At 55.3% G+C, this 17,712-nt stretch overlaps 2 protein-coding genes and 1 pseudogene across 4 annotated transcripts; all 3 read left to right on the forward strand.

Annotated features, from left to right (window-relative positions):
* The first annotated feature begins 62 nt into the window (after nucleotides 1–62).
* On the forward strand, nucleotides 63–3,889 carry RILP (Rab interacting lysosomal protein). 2 transcript variants are annotated; one of them, XM_045199307.3, is made up of 8 exons: nucleotides 63–502; nucleotides 583–670; nucleotides 772–878; nucleotides 962–1,207; nucleotides 1,507–1,652; nucleotides 1,984–2,106; nucleotides 3,050–3,133; nucleotides 3,401–3,889. In XM_045199307.3, the coding sequence occupies exons 1-8, from the start codon at nucleotides 275–277 to the stop codon at nucleotides 3,528–3,530; spliced, it is 1,152 nt and encodes a 383-aa protein (XP_045055242.1). In that variant the 5' UTR covers nucleotides 63–274; the 3' UTR covers nucleotides 3,531–3,889. The 2 variants fall into 2 exon arrangements, with proteins under 2 accessions (XP_045055242.1, XP_024420618.1); XM_024564850.3 differs by having other exon boundaries at nucleotides 64–502; nucleotides 577–670.
* Nucleotides 3,890–4,093: 204 nt separating this feature from the next.
* Nucleotides 4,094–14,021, forward strand: SCARF1 (scavenger receptor class F member 1). 2 transcript variants are annotated; one of them, XM_053911766.1, is made up of 11 exons: nucleotides 4,094–4,471; nucleotides 4,771–4,832; nucleotides 5,012–5,113; nucleotides 6,019–6,544; nucleotides 7,858–8,076; nucleotides 8,464–8,592; nucleotides 9,386–9,489; nucleotides 9,963–10,083; nucleotides 11,238–11,359; nucleotides 11,443–11,589; nucleotides 12,235–14,021. In XM_053911766.1, exons 1-11 carry the CDS (start codon nucleotides 4,254–4,256, stop codon nucleotides 13,095–13,097), a joined length of 2,613 nt encoding a protein of 870 aa, XP_053767741.1. In that variant the 5' UTR covers nucleotides 4,094–4,253; the 3' UTR covers nucleotides 13,098–14,021. The 2 variants fall into 2 exon arrangements, with proteins under 2 accessions (XP_053767741.1, XP_053767742.1); XM_053911767.1 differs by lacking the exon at nucleotides 8,464–8,592.
* A 4-nt stretch (nucleotides 14,022–14,025) lies between these two features.
* On the forward strand, nucleotides 14,026–16,651 carry LOC112308702 (tubulin alpha-1B chain pseudogene; annotated as a pseudogene).
* The last annotated feature ends 1,061 nt before the right edge of the window (nucleotides 16,652–17,712 follow it).

A 17,712-nucleotide genomic window follows, 5' to 3' on the forward strand; every position in this document is an offset into this window, starting at 1 on the left:
AGTGACCACTTACAGCCCTGAGCCTCGGCTTTTGGACGCCTGGCTGGAGGTTAGCTGTCCTGCTTCCTGTGACCTTGGGACTTGCACAGGACAGGGCCCAGGGGACCCAGGGCACTGTCTCCTCCCACGCTGTTTTCCTTACTCGCTCCTCCCCCGTGGCTTCTACCCCACCCTCTACTGACCTAAACTGCTTCCTGGGCGGGAACTGTTTGGCTTTTTCCTGCACCAGGGAGGATTGGGGGAGGTGACTCCCAGGCCTTGGCCTTCAGGGTATATGGAGCCCAGGAGGGCGGCACCTGGGGAGCAGGGCTGGGGGCCTCCAGCGGCCACTGGGGTGGAGACGGCTGCGGAGCTCGTGTACCATTTAGCGGGGGCCCTGGGCACTGAGCTGAAGGAGCTAGCACGCCGCTTCGGGCCGGAGGCGGCAGCGGGGCTCGTGCCTCTCGTGGTGCGGGCTCTGGAGCTCCTGGAAAAGGCTGCCGTGGGGCCTGCCCCGGACTCGGTGAGTCACTGTCCGCTCTCTTTGCCACCCGCTGGGCTGGCGGGGACCTAACCCTGAGGGCTGGGACTTCCCAGCTGCAGGTGTCGGCCCTGCAGGCCGAAATGGAGCTGCAGCGGCTGCGCCAGGAGAACGAACACCTCCGCAGAGAGTTGCGCTGCGGTCCACAGGGTGAGTGTGGAGTGTGGCCCAGCCAGGGGTTGGGGTAGGGGTGTCAGGGAGGCTCAGAGCCTACCTCCCATGGGCCGCCGCTAAGACCACCCCTTCTTCAGAGGAGCGCGCTCTGCTGCGGCAGCTCAAGGAAGTGACCGACCGACAGCGGGACGAACTCCGGGCGTACAACCGTGACTTGCTGCAGCGCAGCCAGGAGACGGAGGCGGTAAGGGCTGCAACAGGCAATGGTGTAGGGCAGGGCTTGTTCCGCGACTCGCCCACCAGCTCTATCCTTTGCTCTGCCCACAGTTGCAGGAGCAGCTGCAGCGCCTCCTGCTGGTGAATGCAGAGTTGCGACACAAGCTGGCCGCGGTGCAAACCCAGCTGCGCGCCGCATGGGACCGTGAGAGTGAGCGGGAGCTGCAGTGTGAAGGGGCCGTGGAGCTGGCTCAGCAGCGGGCACGGGAACAGGCCGGGGGTCCTGGGTGTGAGCAGAGGCAGGAGCCCGATCGGCTGACCGCCGCAGCAGGAGTCCCGGGAACCCATGAGGACCCGGTCAGTGCCCGCTGAGGTCAGGGGCCCTTCCCAGTACTGACAGCGTCTGGCACTTGGTGGGCGCTCGGGAAAGGTTTGCTGTGCTGTGTAGTAGGTCCAGTGGGAAGTCGGGAGGTGGCACACAAGCGTGTCCCCAGCCAGACTCTGTCCCACTCTCCTCTAGAGCACTCTGTCATCTGTTGTAGCACCCTTGTCTCCCAAGTCTCCCTGCCAGTCACTCCCTCTAGCATTCCTGTGACCACCCAGGGGCAGAGAAGCGCCAACCAAGGCAGCCCTCTGACCAAACCTGCCCTTTGCAGGAGGATGCCCCACAGCAGCCTCAGTGTCCCTCCAATGTAGGGCAGTGTGGCTTCAGTCGAGAGGAGCTTGAGCAGATCCTCCAGGAGCGGAATGAGCTCAAAGCCAACGTGTTTCTGCTGAAGGAGGAGTTGGCCTACTTCCAGCGGTGAGGGGCTGGGCAGAGGCTAGGAAGCTGAGGGGCTCCAGTCACACCTGTTCCTGGGCCTCAGGTCACCTGCCTCGTTCTTTGGCTCAGTGACATGGCACTGTGCTGGGCACTGGGAGGACATGAATGACACAGCCCCTGCCCTCCTGGGACTTCACCCAAATGAGGGAGGGGGCAGCACTAAGGGTTACTAGGAGCAGTGACACCTAAGCTAAGGTTCGAGGGCTGTTAGTAAGGCAAAGTGTTTCAGAAAAAGGTGTGAGACTTTTGGTGTGAGACTCACTGTTGGCATCTTGGTCACTTTTCCCCTGCCCTTCCCTCTCCCCTGTAGGGAGCTGCTCACAGACCACAGGGTCCCTGGGCTTCTGCTGGAAGCCATGAAGGTGGCTATCAGGAAGCAGCGGAAGAAGATCAAGGCCAAGATGTTAGGGACCCCAGAGGAAGCAGAGAGCAGGTAAGTCCCTGCCTCCATTCTTACCGAGCCAGCCCTCCCTCTGTTTCCTGCTGAGCCTGGTGACCAGCCTGGTCGAGCTCTCACCCTGCCTAGCGCCTCCTAAGTCTGCTGACCTACTCTGGCTCCCCATTGAGCTGGCTGACCCAGCCTGGTTATCTTTTGAGTCTTTTGTCTCAGGCTGAACCTATCACCTCAGACTAGTCACCCCTTGAACCACTGTAATCTAGCAGCGTTTGAACTCGCTAACCTGGCCTGGTTACCTCCTGAGCCTATTTTACAGCCTGCCCTGCAGAGTCTGTCCCTCCAGCCTGGTCACTCCCCGAGCCTGCTGTCCCGAGCCTGCCACCCTTCTCCCTGGATCTCACTCACCATGCTCACTATGCCTTCTGCTGAAGAACCCTGCTAGGGCTGTCTCTCCACACGTATCTTTTGGTTCCCTGTCCTGGCTGTGTCTGTTTGTTCTCAGAGGGGTAAGACTGTAGCTGTGGGACCTCCATAGAAAGCCAGAAGGACTGGTTTCCGAGAGCTTCTGGGTTGGTGACCACATGGTGATGCGGGGCTAATGATGGGCCTGAAGAGGGCATGGAAGCCCCGTGCCTTTTCCGCATGCCTTGCCTGTGCTTCTCTTCCATCCGCCTGTTCCTGAGTTCTATCCTTTTATAATACATCGGTAATCTAGTAAATAAAAAAAAATTTAAAAAAGAAAAACAAAAATACTTTAACCACGGCCTTGTCAGGGGCCCCTGTCTATCAGGCTATAAAATAAAAGTCTCAAAATATCCTTCATCTCCCCAGTGTCTCCTCTCCAGACTTGGGGGGCTGTGTGGTCACTCTGTCCTCCCCTGCCTGCTCCTGGGGGCTGCACAGAAGGCTGACCATAGCTGTACTCCCATTGTCCCTTTTGGCCTTGGTCAGTGACCCTCGCCTCTCTCCTCTGCCTCAGTGACGATGAGGATGGTTCGTGGCTCCTGCTCTCCAGCCACAAGGGAGACTACCCCCCGCCTCCCGATTCCAGAATACAGAGTTTGTATGTTGGGGGTGGAGGAAGGGCAACAGTGGTGGTGGTGAAGATGGGGCCCCGCCTTGTTCTTTTCAGCATCCCCTGCCCTGCTGCCCTGGGCTCTGAGCACGCCCCTCCCTTCTGCTTCTCTGACCCTGGCCCCTTCACCTCCCCACTGCCCCACGTTGCCCTTTCTTTCTTCTGTGTCCCCATTTCTCACCATCCCTGTCCTCAGCTCATATCCTGATCCCTCTGACATCCAGGCTCAAAGTACCTCTTGGCTCTCCCCTGCAGCTTTGGCCAGTGTTATCAGGGTGAAGCAGAGGCCCCTGAAGCTGAGAGTAGCAGCACTGCTCCCAGCGAGCCAGCGGGAGAAGAAGAGACCCCACAGCGACCCCCCTTGGGGTTTATGGGCAGCTCCTGACCAGTCCTGCTCTGCTCTCAATGAACATCTTTGTCTGGGGGTCTCAGGTGCCCCAGAGGCCTGACTTTGGGGTCTGACTGTGGGGGGATGTGCAACCTCAAATGAGCACCGGGCTCCCTTCTTCCCAGCCCTCCCAGGCTCTTTCCCAATCTTGGCCTGACCCAGGGCATGGCTGGGAGCTCAGCCTATTTTCCTTCCCTGTGTCTCTGAGCTAAGCCACCGTGGTCAGATAAAAGTGCTTCATCTCTGAGTCTCAGTTTCTCCATCCATGAAATGGAGAACTGACTACCTACCTCCCAGAGATTTGTGCAAATGGCCTAAGCTAATGTAATAAAGTAACTGCCCGTGATACCCAGAAAGTGTTCCATGTCTGTCTGTCACTGGTCTGCCCCCCCATATCCACTCTGCTTGGCCGGGGATGAGGGTGGGCTGAGGCCGCCTCACAGGTTCTCCTTGGTCCTCACAGGGTGGGGAGGCTTCTCCCAGCTTGGGCTGCACTGAGGATATGACCTAATGGGAAACTATAGCTTCCCCCCTCACCCCACCCCCTCACCTGTTCCCAATACCCCATGGCTTACAGCTTCATCTTCCCCCTCCAGACTGAAACCAGCCCCTTAGGCCCCCACTCAGCACTCTCGTCTCTGCCCCTCACTTCCCTTTCATTTCTCTAGTGTCGCCAGTCTCCCCAGCACCTATGTGCCCACCCTCTCAGGGAGGTGCCTCATGGCACCCCGCCCCTCCGGCCTGGTTTCCTCAGGAAAAGCCTTGGGAGGAAGCAGGGAGGGGGTTGGGAGCTGTGGGGGCCAGACTAACTCCAGCCCACTCACTGCACTGGCCGCCATGGGGCCGAGGCTGCTGCTCCCACTGCTACTGCTCTGGACTCAGAGGACCCAGGGGTCTGAGCTGGACCGTCATGGGCGGCATGTCTGCGTGGCCAACAGGTGGATATTGTGGGAGTCTGATAGGGTTGTGTGGCTGAACTGGTGTTGAGGCCTCAGGGGAAGGGCGAAGTGAGCAAAGAGGTCATGGGGCTGAAGGGAGGGAGGTTTGGGAAGAGCCGGAGGGTGGGGGGTAAACAGGACAGGCTGGAAAGGCCAGGGAAGGAGAGGGAAGGGGTTGGGGTCAGTGGGGCTGCGACTCGCTGCTAGGCCTGCCTGACGGCCTCCCACATCTCAGCCAGCGACAGTGAAGTACCTTTGAAACCAGGCTTCCTCCCTACTGACCCCTCTCTGCCCCACAGCCCCTCTGCTGAGCTCCAGTGCTGCCCAGGCTGGAGGCAGAAAGATCAAGAGTGCACCATTCGTGAGTAGCCAAGACCAACCCCCGCCCTCCTGGGGCCTATTTCCCCTCCTGAGCCCAGGAGCTAGGGTCGCTCCTGTGGCACACATACCCAGCCCCGAGGGGAATGAGGAGCCAGTGAGAGGGCAGAAGGTTCCCTGGTCAAGCCCCAGTCTTTGTGACCCAGGTGGGGTGTTTTTCAGCCATCTGCGAGGGGCTCGACGCCTGCCGGAAGGATGAAGTGTGCGTGAAACCAGGCCTCTGTCGATGCAGACCTGGATTCTTCGGGGCCCAGTGCAACTCCCGTGAGTCCTGAGTCTGGCAGGGGGGTGAGGTTGCTGGGCAGACCTAGGAGAGCAGGGAGGCAAAGCAGGTAGGATCCTCACGACCTTAGAACAGTAGGGCCGGAGCCTCCCAAGCTGAGGAAATTGAGGCCCAGGGACAGGAAGTGACACTCCTGGGAGATGCTCTGACTCATCTGGTTTTTACTTGTACCCGCAAAGCCCTATGCACAGTTTCAGTTCTGGGCCCTTCACCTTCCTTTTCAACTCAGAAAAGTTGCTGGAGATTCCTGTTAATTGCAAAATGGATGCATTCTTGGTCTCCTTGACATATACTTGTACATGTGGCGGCGGTGGGGGTGGAAGGAGGGCCCTGGCCAGGCTGTCTGCCCTCTCTGGCAGAAATAACGCATGAAAAAGGGGTTGGTAGGCAGGACAACCAGAGGGCCGCCGTCAGGAAGCTGGGTTGAGAGGAGACCCTGGGAGGGAATGTGGCTGCTTCTCCTGCCATCCTGATGGGCAGCATCCAGGGCTTTCCTGGGCCCCGCACAGCTCCATCGCAGTGGAAAAACCCAGTGGGAGGGAGGAGGGGGCATGAATGAAGCCCCCCACACACACACACTTCTGTGCAACTCTGGGCAAGCCCCTTCCTTCCCCACTCAGGATCGTTAAGTGTGTTGTGGAACGTACAGTGGGAGGCTGGGTCTCTGCTAAGGGCTTTTGTAGTTCAGAGTCTGGGGCAGGAAGTGAGCTTTGCTCCCAGAGGATATGATGCCAGATGTTCCAGGGGTCTGTTCCTGGCTCTTGGAGGGATGGGCCTGGCGCCCCTCTTCACTGTGGAAGGGGACCCAGAGCCTGTATCTGTGCCAGGCCGGAGCCCACTGACCCCCTTCCATCTCTCCCCACCCCCTCCCTTCCCTGCCCTGCAGGCTGCCCGGGCCAGTACTGGGGTCCCGACTGCCGTGAGAGCTGCGCCTGCTACCCCCATGGCCAGTGTGAGCCTGTCACTGGTGCGTGCCGCTGCCAGGCCAACCGCTGGGGCAGCCGCTGCGAGTTCGAGTGCTCTTGCAGCCCTCATGGGCGTTGCGACCCGAAGACCGGCGCCTGCTACTGTGAGCCCGGCTGGTGGTCGACCCAGTGCCACCACCGGTGCCAATGCAACAAAGCGGGGGCGCGCTGTGATCAGAACACTGGCTCCTGCCTGTGCGAGGCGGGCTGGTGGGGCCGCCGCTGCAGCTTCCCCTGCGATTGCAACGGTTCGCCTTGCGTGCAGGAGTCCGGCCGCTGCGTCTGCCGGCAAGGCTGGTGGGGCCGCGAGTGCCGGCAGCAGTGCGAGTGCGTGCGCGGCCACTGCAGCCCAGCCTCCGGCCAGTGCGCCTGTCCGCCCGGCTTCCACGGCGCGCGCTGTGAGCTGCCCTGCCCGGCGGGCCGCTACGGGCCACAGTGCGGCCGCCGGTGAGCGAGGCAGGCAGGCGGGGGCGAGGGGCACGGGGCGCAGTGGGACAGAGGTGGAGGGAGTGAGAAGGGCAGGAGGGAGAAAGTGGCGCGGTGCTCTCCATACAAAACAGGGAAGGGGGGTAAAAGATTCTCAGTGCTCCGAGGTCTGGCCTCCCTCTCGCTCCCTTTTCATCTGATCACTGTTAACAATAACAAAATACTAGTATAGCAAGCCAAACGTAGAAACGGGGAAAGAATGAATCACGAGACAAAATGATTGCACGGTCCCTTTGAGGCGAAATGACTTTCAAACTTTGACCAGCTCTGCTCACAATAACACGTTTTACGCCCCACCTAACACACACCCATAGATATACACATGTCACTGAAGTAAAAGCTTAACCAGACACCACGTTTATCTTTACTACACACATAATATGTGATTATAATATGCAATATACTGTAACGCTTTCTAGTCTCCCCCCCCCCCCGCCTCCGTTTTTTTTTTTTTTTTTACTGCTGGTCGGGAAATGCTAAAGTGATTTTAGGAACTCCCCTCTTCCCCCACTAATGAGTCTAATCAAAGAGTATGATTCCAGATAATTAAGTATCTGATGGAGACACTTCAAGTAACTGTTAAGGATCAATGGGAAATTAAGATAATATGAACCTAATTGGAAAACTTGCTCAGAGAGTAAATCTTAAGTGTTCTCATCCTGAGGGAAAAAAAAATTTTTTTTTTTGGTCTCTATATGAGATAGTGGGTGTTAACTAAATGTTTGTGGTGATCATTTCACAGTATCCGCAGGTCAAGCATCAGGCCGTACACCTTACCTTATACAGTGCTGTATGTCAATTATATCTCAATAAAACTTGGGGGGGGGTTCAAAGATAAGATAAATTTGAAATTATGGTGGTTAAACAGAAATTAAAATGCTTTTATTTTCACTAATATTCATGTTATGGGATAGGAGATAAACTTCGGAGGCCCATCCTTGTCAGGGACAGCATGGGTGGAAGGGTGCTGAGCAGAAAGTAGGCAAAGGTCGGGCAGTGATGTGGCTGCTCTGGCTGGGTTGGTAGCTCCTGGTGACCCTGGGACCCAGGGAAGGATGAGCCCTAGAATGGGGAGTTAGGAGGGGAGGGCTGGAACTCTCTAGAGTCTGTGGAGATAAGTTGTCCAGCCTCTTTGTAGTCACTGCAGGGAAGCTGAGGCTCAGACCTGCCTGAATGACTTAGCTGGGACCCGGGTGCTCTCCAGGGCTCCTGGAGGCCTGGGTGGGCACTCCATCCATTTGCCCTGAGCGTTTCCTGTGAACTTGTCTTCCCAGCTGTGGCCACTGCAAGCAGAATGGGCCGTGCTCTGCAGACACGGGCAGCTGTGAGTCCTGCGCGCCCGGCTGGAATGGGACCCAGTGCCTCCAGCCCTGCCCACCTGGCACCTTTGGTGAGAGCTGTGGGCAGCAGTGCCCCCACTGCCGACTTGGGGAGGCCTGTCAGCCAGACACTGGGCACTGTCAGAGCTGTGACCCCGGCTGGTTGGGGCCCAGGTAAGGGGCTAGCCTGATCAGGGTGGGGTGCACCTTCCTTCAGGATCCTCACCCCAGCTGCTCCCTCTGGGGTAGGCGTCCCCTCCCTCAAACACACATTCACACAGCCCTCTGGGGCCTGCCACATGGCCAAGTCTGAGGGGAGAGAGACAGATGCTGATGAGGCCCTGTGCAGGGTTCTCTCCCAGCTCCCTGCCACTCAGGCTGCCTGCCCTCTCCTCCCTCCAGGGATCTCTAGTCTGTCACCTGTTGGGTTTGGCCCCAGCTTCACGGCCCTGTTTGTACCTGAGCTTCACTGCTGAGGACCCACAGTTGGGTTGGGTTCCTGAGTCCAGAAGCACCAGGGAAAATGGGTAGGGCCCCATTCAAAGTCTTGCCTCACCTCAGGTGTGAAGACCCCTGCCCGAGTGGCACCTTTGGGGAGGGCTGTGGCTTGACCTGCCTCACCTGTGTTCAGGGGGCTTGTGATGCTGTGACTGGGGAATGTGTCTGCAAGGCTGGCTACTGGGGACCCAGGTGAGGACTGGGGCCCTGGCAGAGAAGCAGGGGCCTAGGTCAGGCCTCTGTGAAATCTGTTTCCTTCCCTTCCCTTTCTGGGCTTCTCCACCTCCCATGTACCCCCGAAGCATCCTCATTACTGAGAAAGTTATTCTTCCTGGTATAGGGTCTGCATCTTCCAAAGGAGGGTCAGAGTAATGCATGCTTTGTGTACAAGGCCTGGCTCCCGGCCTACTTGGGGAAGTTATTTAAGGGTAGGGTTCCAAACCCCACTGTGGGTTCCGTAAGGGCTTAAGACAGGAAAACATAACCCATGTCAGTGTCTCCAGTGTCCAGTTTCCCAGCTATGGGACAGAATCTAGTATAACACGGAAGAGACCCTGTTTTATAGAGGAGAGGACCAAGGCCCAGAGACGTAGCGGCAGGGCTGGACCTGGCTCAGACTGCCAGGCCCCGAGGATGTCTCTGCATGCCATTGGCATCTTGCTTAGTTCATACTGCAGCTGAGTAGGTAAGGGGTGAGGATCGTAAGTGGACTCTGCCCGAGGATTACACCTGGGGCTGGATGCCAAGGGACAGCTTGTGGGTGGTCTCCCTGGAAGATGGGTTTAGGGGCTGAGGGATTCTCCTATCGCTGTCAGGGGTGCTGGGCATGTGGCTCAGAGGCAGGAGGGGTCTGCCGGGCACCATCTGGGGAGGTCTGAATGGCTAGGGTGGAGAGCAGTGCCCAGAAATCTGCCTTCCCCTCCCCCCTGCCCACCTTCGTCCCTTCTTACCAGCCTTCAGCCTGTCTCTCCTTGTCACCCCACAGCTGCAACACTTCCTGCCCATCTGGCTTCCATGGAAGCAACTGCTCTGTTCCCTGTGAATGCCCAGAGGGACCCTGCCACCCTGTCTCTGGGGCCTGCCAGCTGGGTAAGGTGGGAAGGAGGGTGCAGGTGCAGTAACCAGGGAAAGATTGGCCCTTTACATGGGCTCCAGAAGCTCATCATTTCCCAGGGAGGCTGAGCCCACTTCAGAGACATTCCCTATGCCTGAAATCTATATGGATGCTATGGGGTCCCCTGAAGATGTGACAGAGCCTCTGTTCCCTGGGAAACCAGGCTAGCACCCAGGAAATGAGCAGGCTGGACACTGGGATGCACATCAGTCATGAGAACTAGGGGCAAGGGCTTGGGAAACAGACCGTGGACCATCAGAACGGGACAGACCAGCAGGGTGGCTGCCTGGAGGAGGGGGCCTCCAGGTTGAGCAGAGTCTATGTCTCTTGGAAGAGGGACCCACAGGTAGAAGACTCTGGGGAAGAGGCAGCTCAGCTAGAGATATATGGGAGACCGGAAGTCCCTGAATGTTTGATCTTTGCTCACCGCCCCCCTCCCCTGCCTCAGAGTCTCACAGCCAGGATGCAGCCCTCATTGCCGGCATCCTTGTGCCTCTGCTGCTGCTCCTCCTGGGCTTTGCCTGCTGTGCCTGCTGCTGCTGGGCTGCCCGCGTGGACCCCAAGGACAGGTGAACGCTGGCTTTCCTTTTAGGGGTGGGGAAGGGCTGGCCTTGTCACACACTTAGGTCAGAATCGATGGGGTATTGGCAGTGGCCCTGGCCCAGAGACATCAGGTCAGCCTCTTGCCTTCTTCCTCAGAAGCCTTCGGTGGGAGTCACACGAGCAGGGGCACCAGGCTGGTGAAACTCAAACCCACAGCACGAGGCTGAGGGCTTGCTAGCTAACGGGCCAGAGGAGGAGGGTGCAAAGGCAAAAGCAGCAGGCAGCTCTGGGCACGGAGCGGAAGAGACCAGGCCTCACCCCCACCAAAAGGAGAGTGACATGCAAGTCGGAGCAGTGGGTGAGCAGAGAATGTGGCTTTCTCAGAAAGAGGAGGAAGGGGTTGGGCTCGTGGCCCACTACAGACTGTTGCTCCCAAGCAGTTTTGTCTCTTTATAAAACCTCATCATATTTCTTTGCTCCTTGGAGACTCACTGCAGCATGGAGGTTGGGAGCAGGGGATGTGGGGGCCAGAGGGTTAGCAGAGGACGGAGGACACTGATAAGGTGACTCGGCTGGTCACTGGCACATACAAAGCTTGGGCCCTGTGTTCTGGACTCTTTGTCCGGTGCTCTCTTACAGTTCGTGCTCTAATCCTTGAGTATATCATCCTATGTGCTGACCTAGTAGCCTGTCCCCTGGGGCATAGAGCCTGGGGTGGGGAGGGAGCCCCTCACATGAGGACCAGGACATGTGCAAAGGCTGTTGGAGAACGGGTAAGGAATGAAGCAGTCACTTTCAGTATGGGGGTGAGGCCAAGGGCAGGCTTTCTGGAGGTGCTGTCACTTCCAGAAAGCCAGGTGAGCTGGGACTCAGCTGGGATGATGACAGCACATGGCTGCATTTTGGGGAACCCTACCTGGTGCCTGGTGCTGTGTGGGGTCCTGAAAAAAGCTCTGATAGATTGTAGTCCCCATTTTACAGGTGAGGTAACTGAGGCCCGGAAAGAGGGAAAGTTTGAGCAGAGTTTCTGCGCCAGGTCCGTTGGTTTCAGAGCCGTGCTGTGCCCTCTGTGGCAGGCCCAAATCTCTGGCTCGGTGAGGGACTAGGGCGGCCCTGGCCCTTTTCTCCTGCTACCACCCTACCCCAACCAGGGGTCTCACACACTGACCACCCTCCTCAGGGCAGCGAAAGATGGAGCTGCTGTGTCCAGGATGAAGCTCCAGGTCTGGGGGGCACTGACCAGCCTGGGCTCCACTCTGCCCTGCAGTTCCCTCAGCAGCCACAAGCTTCCCTGGGTGACAGGTAGGTGGGCACTGAGGATGGGGGGCTGGAGTGGGACAAGGCTTCCCATCAGGCTCTGCGCCTGACCTGGATCCCCCCCGCAGTCTCCCACCACGACCCGGAGATCCCCTTCAACCACAGCTTCATCGAGCCGCCCTCTGCCGGCTGGGCCTCAGATGACTCCTTCTCTTCTGATTCTGTGTCCGGAGAGGAGGACGAGGGTCCTGCCTACTGTGTGCCACCCCAAGAAGGTAGCCCCCCTACGGCCCCCTAGGTCACCTTCAAATCCTGCTTGGGTGTCTGGGAATCCTTCTGACCCCTTTGTCCTACAGAAATAACAGTCCCCTACCTCTATAAAGTGTAGAAACTCCTACTGTGGTATATAAAATGGAAACAGGATAGATTCCTGTCCTGACCCAACTTCTAGTCTGGTGGGTGGTCATCGGGCAGTGCTAGGACGGAGTGATGTACGCTTTGATGGAGGACGTACAAGGAAGGGCTGTAATGCAGCTGGGTCAGGGCGGACTGGGGGCAGGGAAGCCGTCTCAGTGTTTGTGATATTGGAGTTAAGTCTAGCACAATTAGGAGGTAGCCCAGTGACAGGCAAGGTGGCCATGGTGTTTCAGGAAGAGGGAACAGTGTACATACACGAAGGGCCAGAGGTGAGAGGGGCATGGCTGGTTCAAGTATGGCATTAGGTCAAAGTAGGGAGGGAGGGAGGGGAGAAAAGAGTGTAGGAGTAGTGTCTGTTGGGTAGGCCCTGTCCTGCCTCTTTGCATCCTCGCCCCTACCCTGCCCCATTTTTGAGGCCTCCCGGAAGATGCTGACCTGGGTAAGCCAGATGGGATGGGGTGGCCAACCTAGCTTCGGCCAAGCTCTTTTGTTTCCTCTGCCAGGAATAGTCCCTGTGGCCCAAGCAGAGTTGCCAGAGGCCAGCCTGGTTGGAGGTCCCTCCTTCCCTCTCCCTGAGGATGCCTCCACACCATTCGCCATCCCACGCACCTCCAGCCTAGCACGGGCCAAGCGACCATCAGTCTCTTTTGCTGAAGGCACCAAGTTTGCACCACAGAGTTGCCGGAGCTCAGGGGAGCTCTCCAGCCCCCTCCGGAAGCCCAAGCGGCTCTCCCGGGGCGCCCAGCCAGGTCCCGAAAACCAGGAAGCTGAGGAGACCACAGGTCCTGAGCAAGCAGAAAGGGACAAAGTGCCTCCTGGAGCTGCCAGCCCCAGGGACTCAGCCATTGGCCACCGCCGGCTTCCATTTGGTGGCCGGACAGTGGCTGAGCGCGTGGAAGCCATCGAAGGCAGTGTCCAGGAAAGCTCAGGCTCTGTAACCACGATCTACATGCTGGCAGGGACACCCCAGGAATCCGAGGGCCCAGTCCGGTCTGTCCTCCGCCGTTTTGGTAGCTTCCAGAAAGGCCAGGCAGAGCCCAAGGTCAAGAGTGCCATCCCCAAGCCTCCACGTCGGGCACTGAGCCGGAACAAGGGCAGCTCTGGGGCTGCCTCTGGCTCTGCCAGTCAGAGCCCTGGCTCAGCCGCAAATGAGGAGCTCTCTGGGGCCTTGGAGTCTGCAGGAACTGGGCCAGAGGAAGTGGCCAGGGGAACGAGGGATGGCATCAAGAGCTCAGGGAGGGTCCAGGAGCCAGCCCCTGAGGGTGGTCCCCCAGAACAGGAGCCCCAGAAGCTGGCTGATGAGGAAGGGCAGGAGGAGCCCCAGTATGAGAATGTTGCACCCATCTCTGGGCCACCAGAGCCCTGAGGACCGTGCATTTGGGGAGTGGGGAGACTGTGGATGGGGGGCTAGGCATCCAAACTGCCCTTGCGTCAGATTGTGTTTTGTGCTGAAAAAAGGCCCCAGGGCCAGAAAAGACCTACCAGGCCCTCTGCCCATCTATGGGGAAATGTTCAAGGTAGAGGCCAGCTGGCTCTGGGCCCTGGCAGCGCTCCAGGGATGGTCTGGAAAGCCTGGGCAGGGACCCCATGGGGTGGGGTCAGGATGGGGAAGGAGACAGCTGCAGGGGCTTTTTCTCTGTTGTCCTGGACTCTGTTTGCCCCAAAAGGCTGTTCTTTCCTTCATTTGCAAAATATTGTTCTGAAATGGGAAACGACCTAAATATTTGATGATAAAAGATTGGTTAAAGTTTTTTTTTTTATTTTTTAAGTGATAGGTTCCTAAACAGCCATGAAAAATTATGTTGTGCAAGAGCATTCAGTACGGGGGGGAGGGGGGGTGTAGGGGAGAGTGTTCATGCTACACTGTTAAGTGTAAAACTAAGTGTTCTTTTTATAAATTACATTTATTTTTGCGTCAGGATACATGTTTAGAATTCTTCCTTTTGTGTATATTTTGAGATTGTTTTATAATTTTTTTTAAAAGGATGTAAGTGCATATAGTTTCCAAGGAAAGGTGTCAAATGACATTTTTTCCTCAGAGAGTGATCTTTTTAAACTTTTGGATAATTTGCAAGTATTTTACAGTGAATGTTTTTACTTTCTCACCAGATTGCTTTTTTTTTTTTTTAAAGCAATATGCTTTGTTAAAAATAAATAGGACTAACATCACAGACACGTATGAAGTAAAAATGAGATTTCCCTCCTCCCCAGAGGAGGCTGGGGAACCAGGGAGGGGCCAGATTTACTTTTCGCTGAATGCCTTTTGGTCTCGTTCTGAACGCTTTCCAGCTTTCCAGCTTTCCATACGTACATGCACGGCCCGGTCAGGGAATAGAGCGTGGCTTCCTGTCCTGTCCCAGTGCTCCATGTCTCATGAACAGCTCAGATGCCTCCTCTCAGATGTTTTTCTGTGTACAGAACAAAAGAGCGTGCTGCTCTGCAATTTGCTCCTTTACTTAACAATATACCCTGGATGTCTTTGGGTGCCAGTAAACATACAGCTACCTCTTTTTACAAAAAATGGCTGTGAGATTCCATCCTGTGGAAATAACACAGCTTATTCAAACTGTCCCTACGTATGGGGACTTGGGCTGTTTCTGATTGTTCTGATACAATAAATGATGCAGCATACAACTTTGTATTTCTTTTTATATTTGTTCAAGTTTTTCTGATGAGATAGGGCACGTTCAGGGTGGTATGGCCGTAGACCGTGCAAGTTTTTCTGTACAAGAGATTCCTGGGAGTGGAATTGCGGAGTTATGGAGTGAGAACATTAAACATTTGTGTACTTATTCCAAATTGTCCTCCAAAAAAGTTGTATGGTTTTTGTATTCTCACAAATTATGGGGGTATCTATTTCCTCACACCCAATCTGATAAGTTTAAAATGGTATCTCATTATTTTAGGGCAATAAAAATAAAGTAGTAACAGGTCAAAACTTTTTTTATAGATGAGTCTTTTTTTTTAATATTTTATTTTTAGAGAGGGGAAGGGAAGGAGAAAGAGAGGGTGAAAAACATCAATGTGTGATTGCCTCCTGCATGCCCCCCCACTGGGGACCCAGCCTGCAACCCCTGAATGTGCCCTGATTGGGAATCGAACCAGCGACCCTTTACTTCATAGGTCAGCACTCAATCCACTAAGCCACACCAGCCAGGGCAGATAAAAGTCATTTTTATTGAGAACTCTAGTTTTAGGAAAAGTTAAAAAAAAAAATTAAAATCTTTGATCAGATTTAAAAAATTTATTTTTGCTTTTTAAGCAAGAAAAAATAGTATTATTTAAATCTGAATTTCGAATGTGTTACTTACCTTGACTCTGAGCTTGTCCGGGATAGCAACCAGGACCCCGTGTCTCCCCGTTGCCTGTGTCTGCTGCCGCGCAGCCATGCGTGAGTGCATCTCCATCCACGTTGGCCAGGCTGGCGGCCAGATCGGCAGTGCCTGCTGGGAGCCCTACTGCCTGGAACATGACATCTAGCTAGATGGCCAGATGACAAATGATGAGATGATTGTCAGGGGAGAGATGACTCCACATCTTCAGGGAGACAGGCGCTGGCAAGCAAGTGCCCAAGGCATTATTTGTAGACCTGGAATCCAGTCATTAATGAGTTCGCACTGGTACCCGCCGCCAGCTCTTCCACCCTGAGAAGTTCATCATAGGCAAGGAAGATGCTGCCAATAACTATGCCTGTGGCCACTACATCATTGGCAAGATCATTGACCTCGTGTTGGACTGAATTTGGAAAGTGGCTGACCAGTGCACAGGACTTCAGGGCTTCTTGGTTTTCTACTTTGGTAGAACTGGTTCTGGGTTCCCCTCCCTGCTGACGGAATGTCTCTCTGTCAATTACGGCAAGAAGTCCAAGCTGGAGTTCTCCACTTACCCAGCCGCCCCGGTTTCCACAGCTGTAGTGGAGCCCAACAACTCCATCCTCACCACCCACACCACCCTGGAACACTCTGATTGTCCCTTCATGGTTGACAACGAGGCCATCTACATCTGTCATAGAAACCTTTATAGTGAGAGCCCAACCTGCGCTAACCTTCACCGCCTTATTAGTGAGATTGTATCCTCCATTATTGCTTTCCTCAGGTTTGATGGAGCCCTCAATGTCGACTGGGCTGAATTCCAGACCAACCTGGTGCCCTATCCCCGGATCCACTTCCCTCTGGCCACATACGCCCCTGTCATCTCTGCTGAGGAAGCCTATTACCAACATGTGCTTTGAGCCAGCCAACCAGATGGTGAAGTGTGACCCTCACCATAGAAAATACGAGGCTTGATGCCTGTTGTACCATAGTGACGCGGTTCCCAAAGATGTCAATGCTGCCGTTGCCACTGTCAAGGTCAAGCGCAGCATCCAGTGTATGGACTGGTGCCCCACTGGCTTCAAAGTTGGTATTAATCACCAGCTTGCCACTGTGGTACCTGGTGGAGACCTGGCCACACGGTATAGCAAGCTGTGTGCACGCTGAGCAACACCACAGCTATTGCTGAGGCCTGGGCTCGCACAGTTGACCTGATGCACACCGAGCGTGCCTTTGCCCACTGGCATGTGGGCGAGGGCATGGAGGAGGGGGAGTTTTCTGAGGCTTGTGAGGACAGGGCTGCCCTTGAGAAGGATTAGGAGGTTGGTGTGCATTCTGCCAAGGAGAGGGTGGGGAAGAGTAATAATTACCATCCCTTTCAGCCCTGCAACATGTCATACTCAGAACTTCAGGTTCGACAGCTGACAGGTGTTAAAGCTTTCTTGTTAGATTTTCTTCACTTTTACGTATGATCATGCCTTTTTCATGTATACCTACACGACTTCCCCCTCACGTTTCAAAGTAAAGGCATTGAGAAAGAAAATCTGAATTCCTATGATTATTCTAAGATTGAGCTTCTTTACATCTTTGTTATTTGCTTTCCCTGTCAATGAGGTGTTCATCTTTTCTTGTCGATTTATGTATTTCAAGGATATTAAAGATATATAACACAATCAGTGAACAAAGAAAATGGAAAGTATTGTGGGGAGTGGTTAGGGAAGACTTCCTGGAGGAGCTGTCCAAAAAGGGACTCTGAAGGCCAAAGGTGAGAGAAAAGCACGTGCAGGAACCAGAAGCAATCCCATAAGACTGGAGCATCTAGGACCAGGCAGGCCAACCAACCTCTATGGAGAAAGATGGCGGTGGGGAGGTGGGAAGGAAGGAGCCTATGTGGGTCAGGTTGGAGAACTTGAACTTTAACCTGCAGGACAAATGGTAAAGTGTTTCTGACGGATTGTAGCAGAGGTCAGATTTACGTTTCCCAAAGCTCACTGGAGTGGGGTGGGGTGGAGATATGGATTTCAGGGGCTGAGACTGGAGGCTGCATGAACAGATAGGCAAATTAGGAGATATGGCTATAAATCGGCGGGATGGGGTGGAGAAGAAAAGTAACACCAGGTGTTGCCAGGATGGTTCATGGCCTCTTACTTCAGTAGGTAGTACTGTTACTACCTGAGAAAGAATGGAACAATTTTGGAGATAAAGTAATGAGAGATGAGTTTGAAACAGTTGAGAGATGTGTATGAACAGCTGCCTGGAGACAGCCCTCAAGCAGGTGGCCTACTAGGAGGATGGAGGGAAGGAATAAAGTTTGTCAAGTGGTGGTCGCAATCTTGTGAGTGGGCAAGACCCTGCATAATGGTGAGAATGGGATAGGTAACCAGCAAGGATCCCCCAAGCCTACAGAAGCAGGCATGGTCTGAAGGAGCATGCGGCTTCACGGCGGCAGGGGGCGCACTCGAACTGGAGAACGTGGAACACGGAGGTGGACGCTGGGCCTCCCACAGCCCTGGGATGATAAGCGAGCTCCAAGAGCAAGCCAGGGAGACCAAGCTCAATCTGGGGAATACCGAGGGTCCTCCAAAGTCAGGCTAGTTTCTCCGATCGGGAAGGCGAAGCCGGGCAGCTGAACCTCCAGAACCTGGGCTCCATTTGCCTGTCCGGCCAGTT

Source organism: Desmodus rotundus, chromosome 9 (genome assembly GCF_022682495.2).
Source record: "Desmodus rotundus isolate HL8 chromosome 9, HLdesRot8A.1, whole genome shotgun sequence".
NCBI classification, from domain to species: domain Eukaryota; kingdom Metazoa; phylum Chordata; class Mammalia; order Chiroptera; family Phyllostomidae; genus Desmodus; species Desmodus rotundus.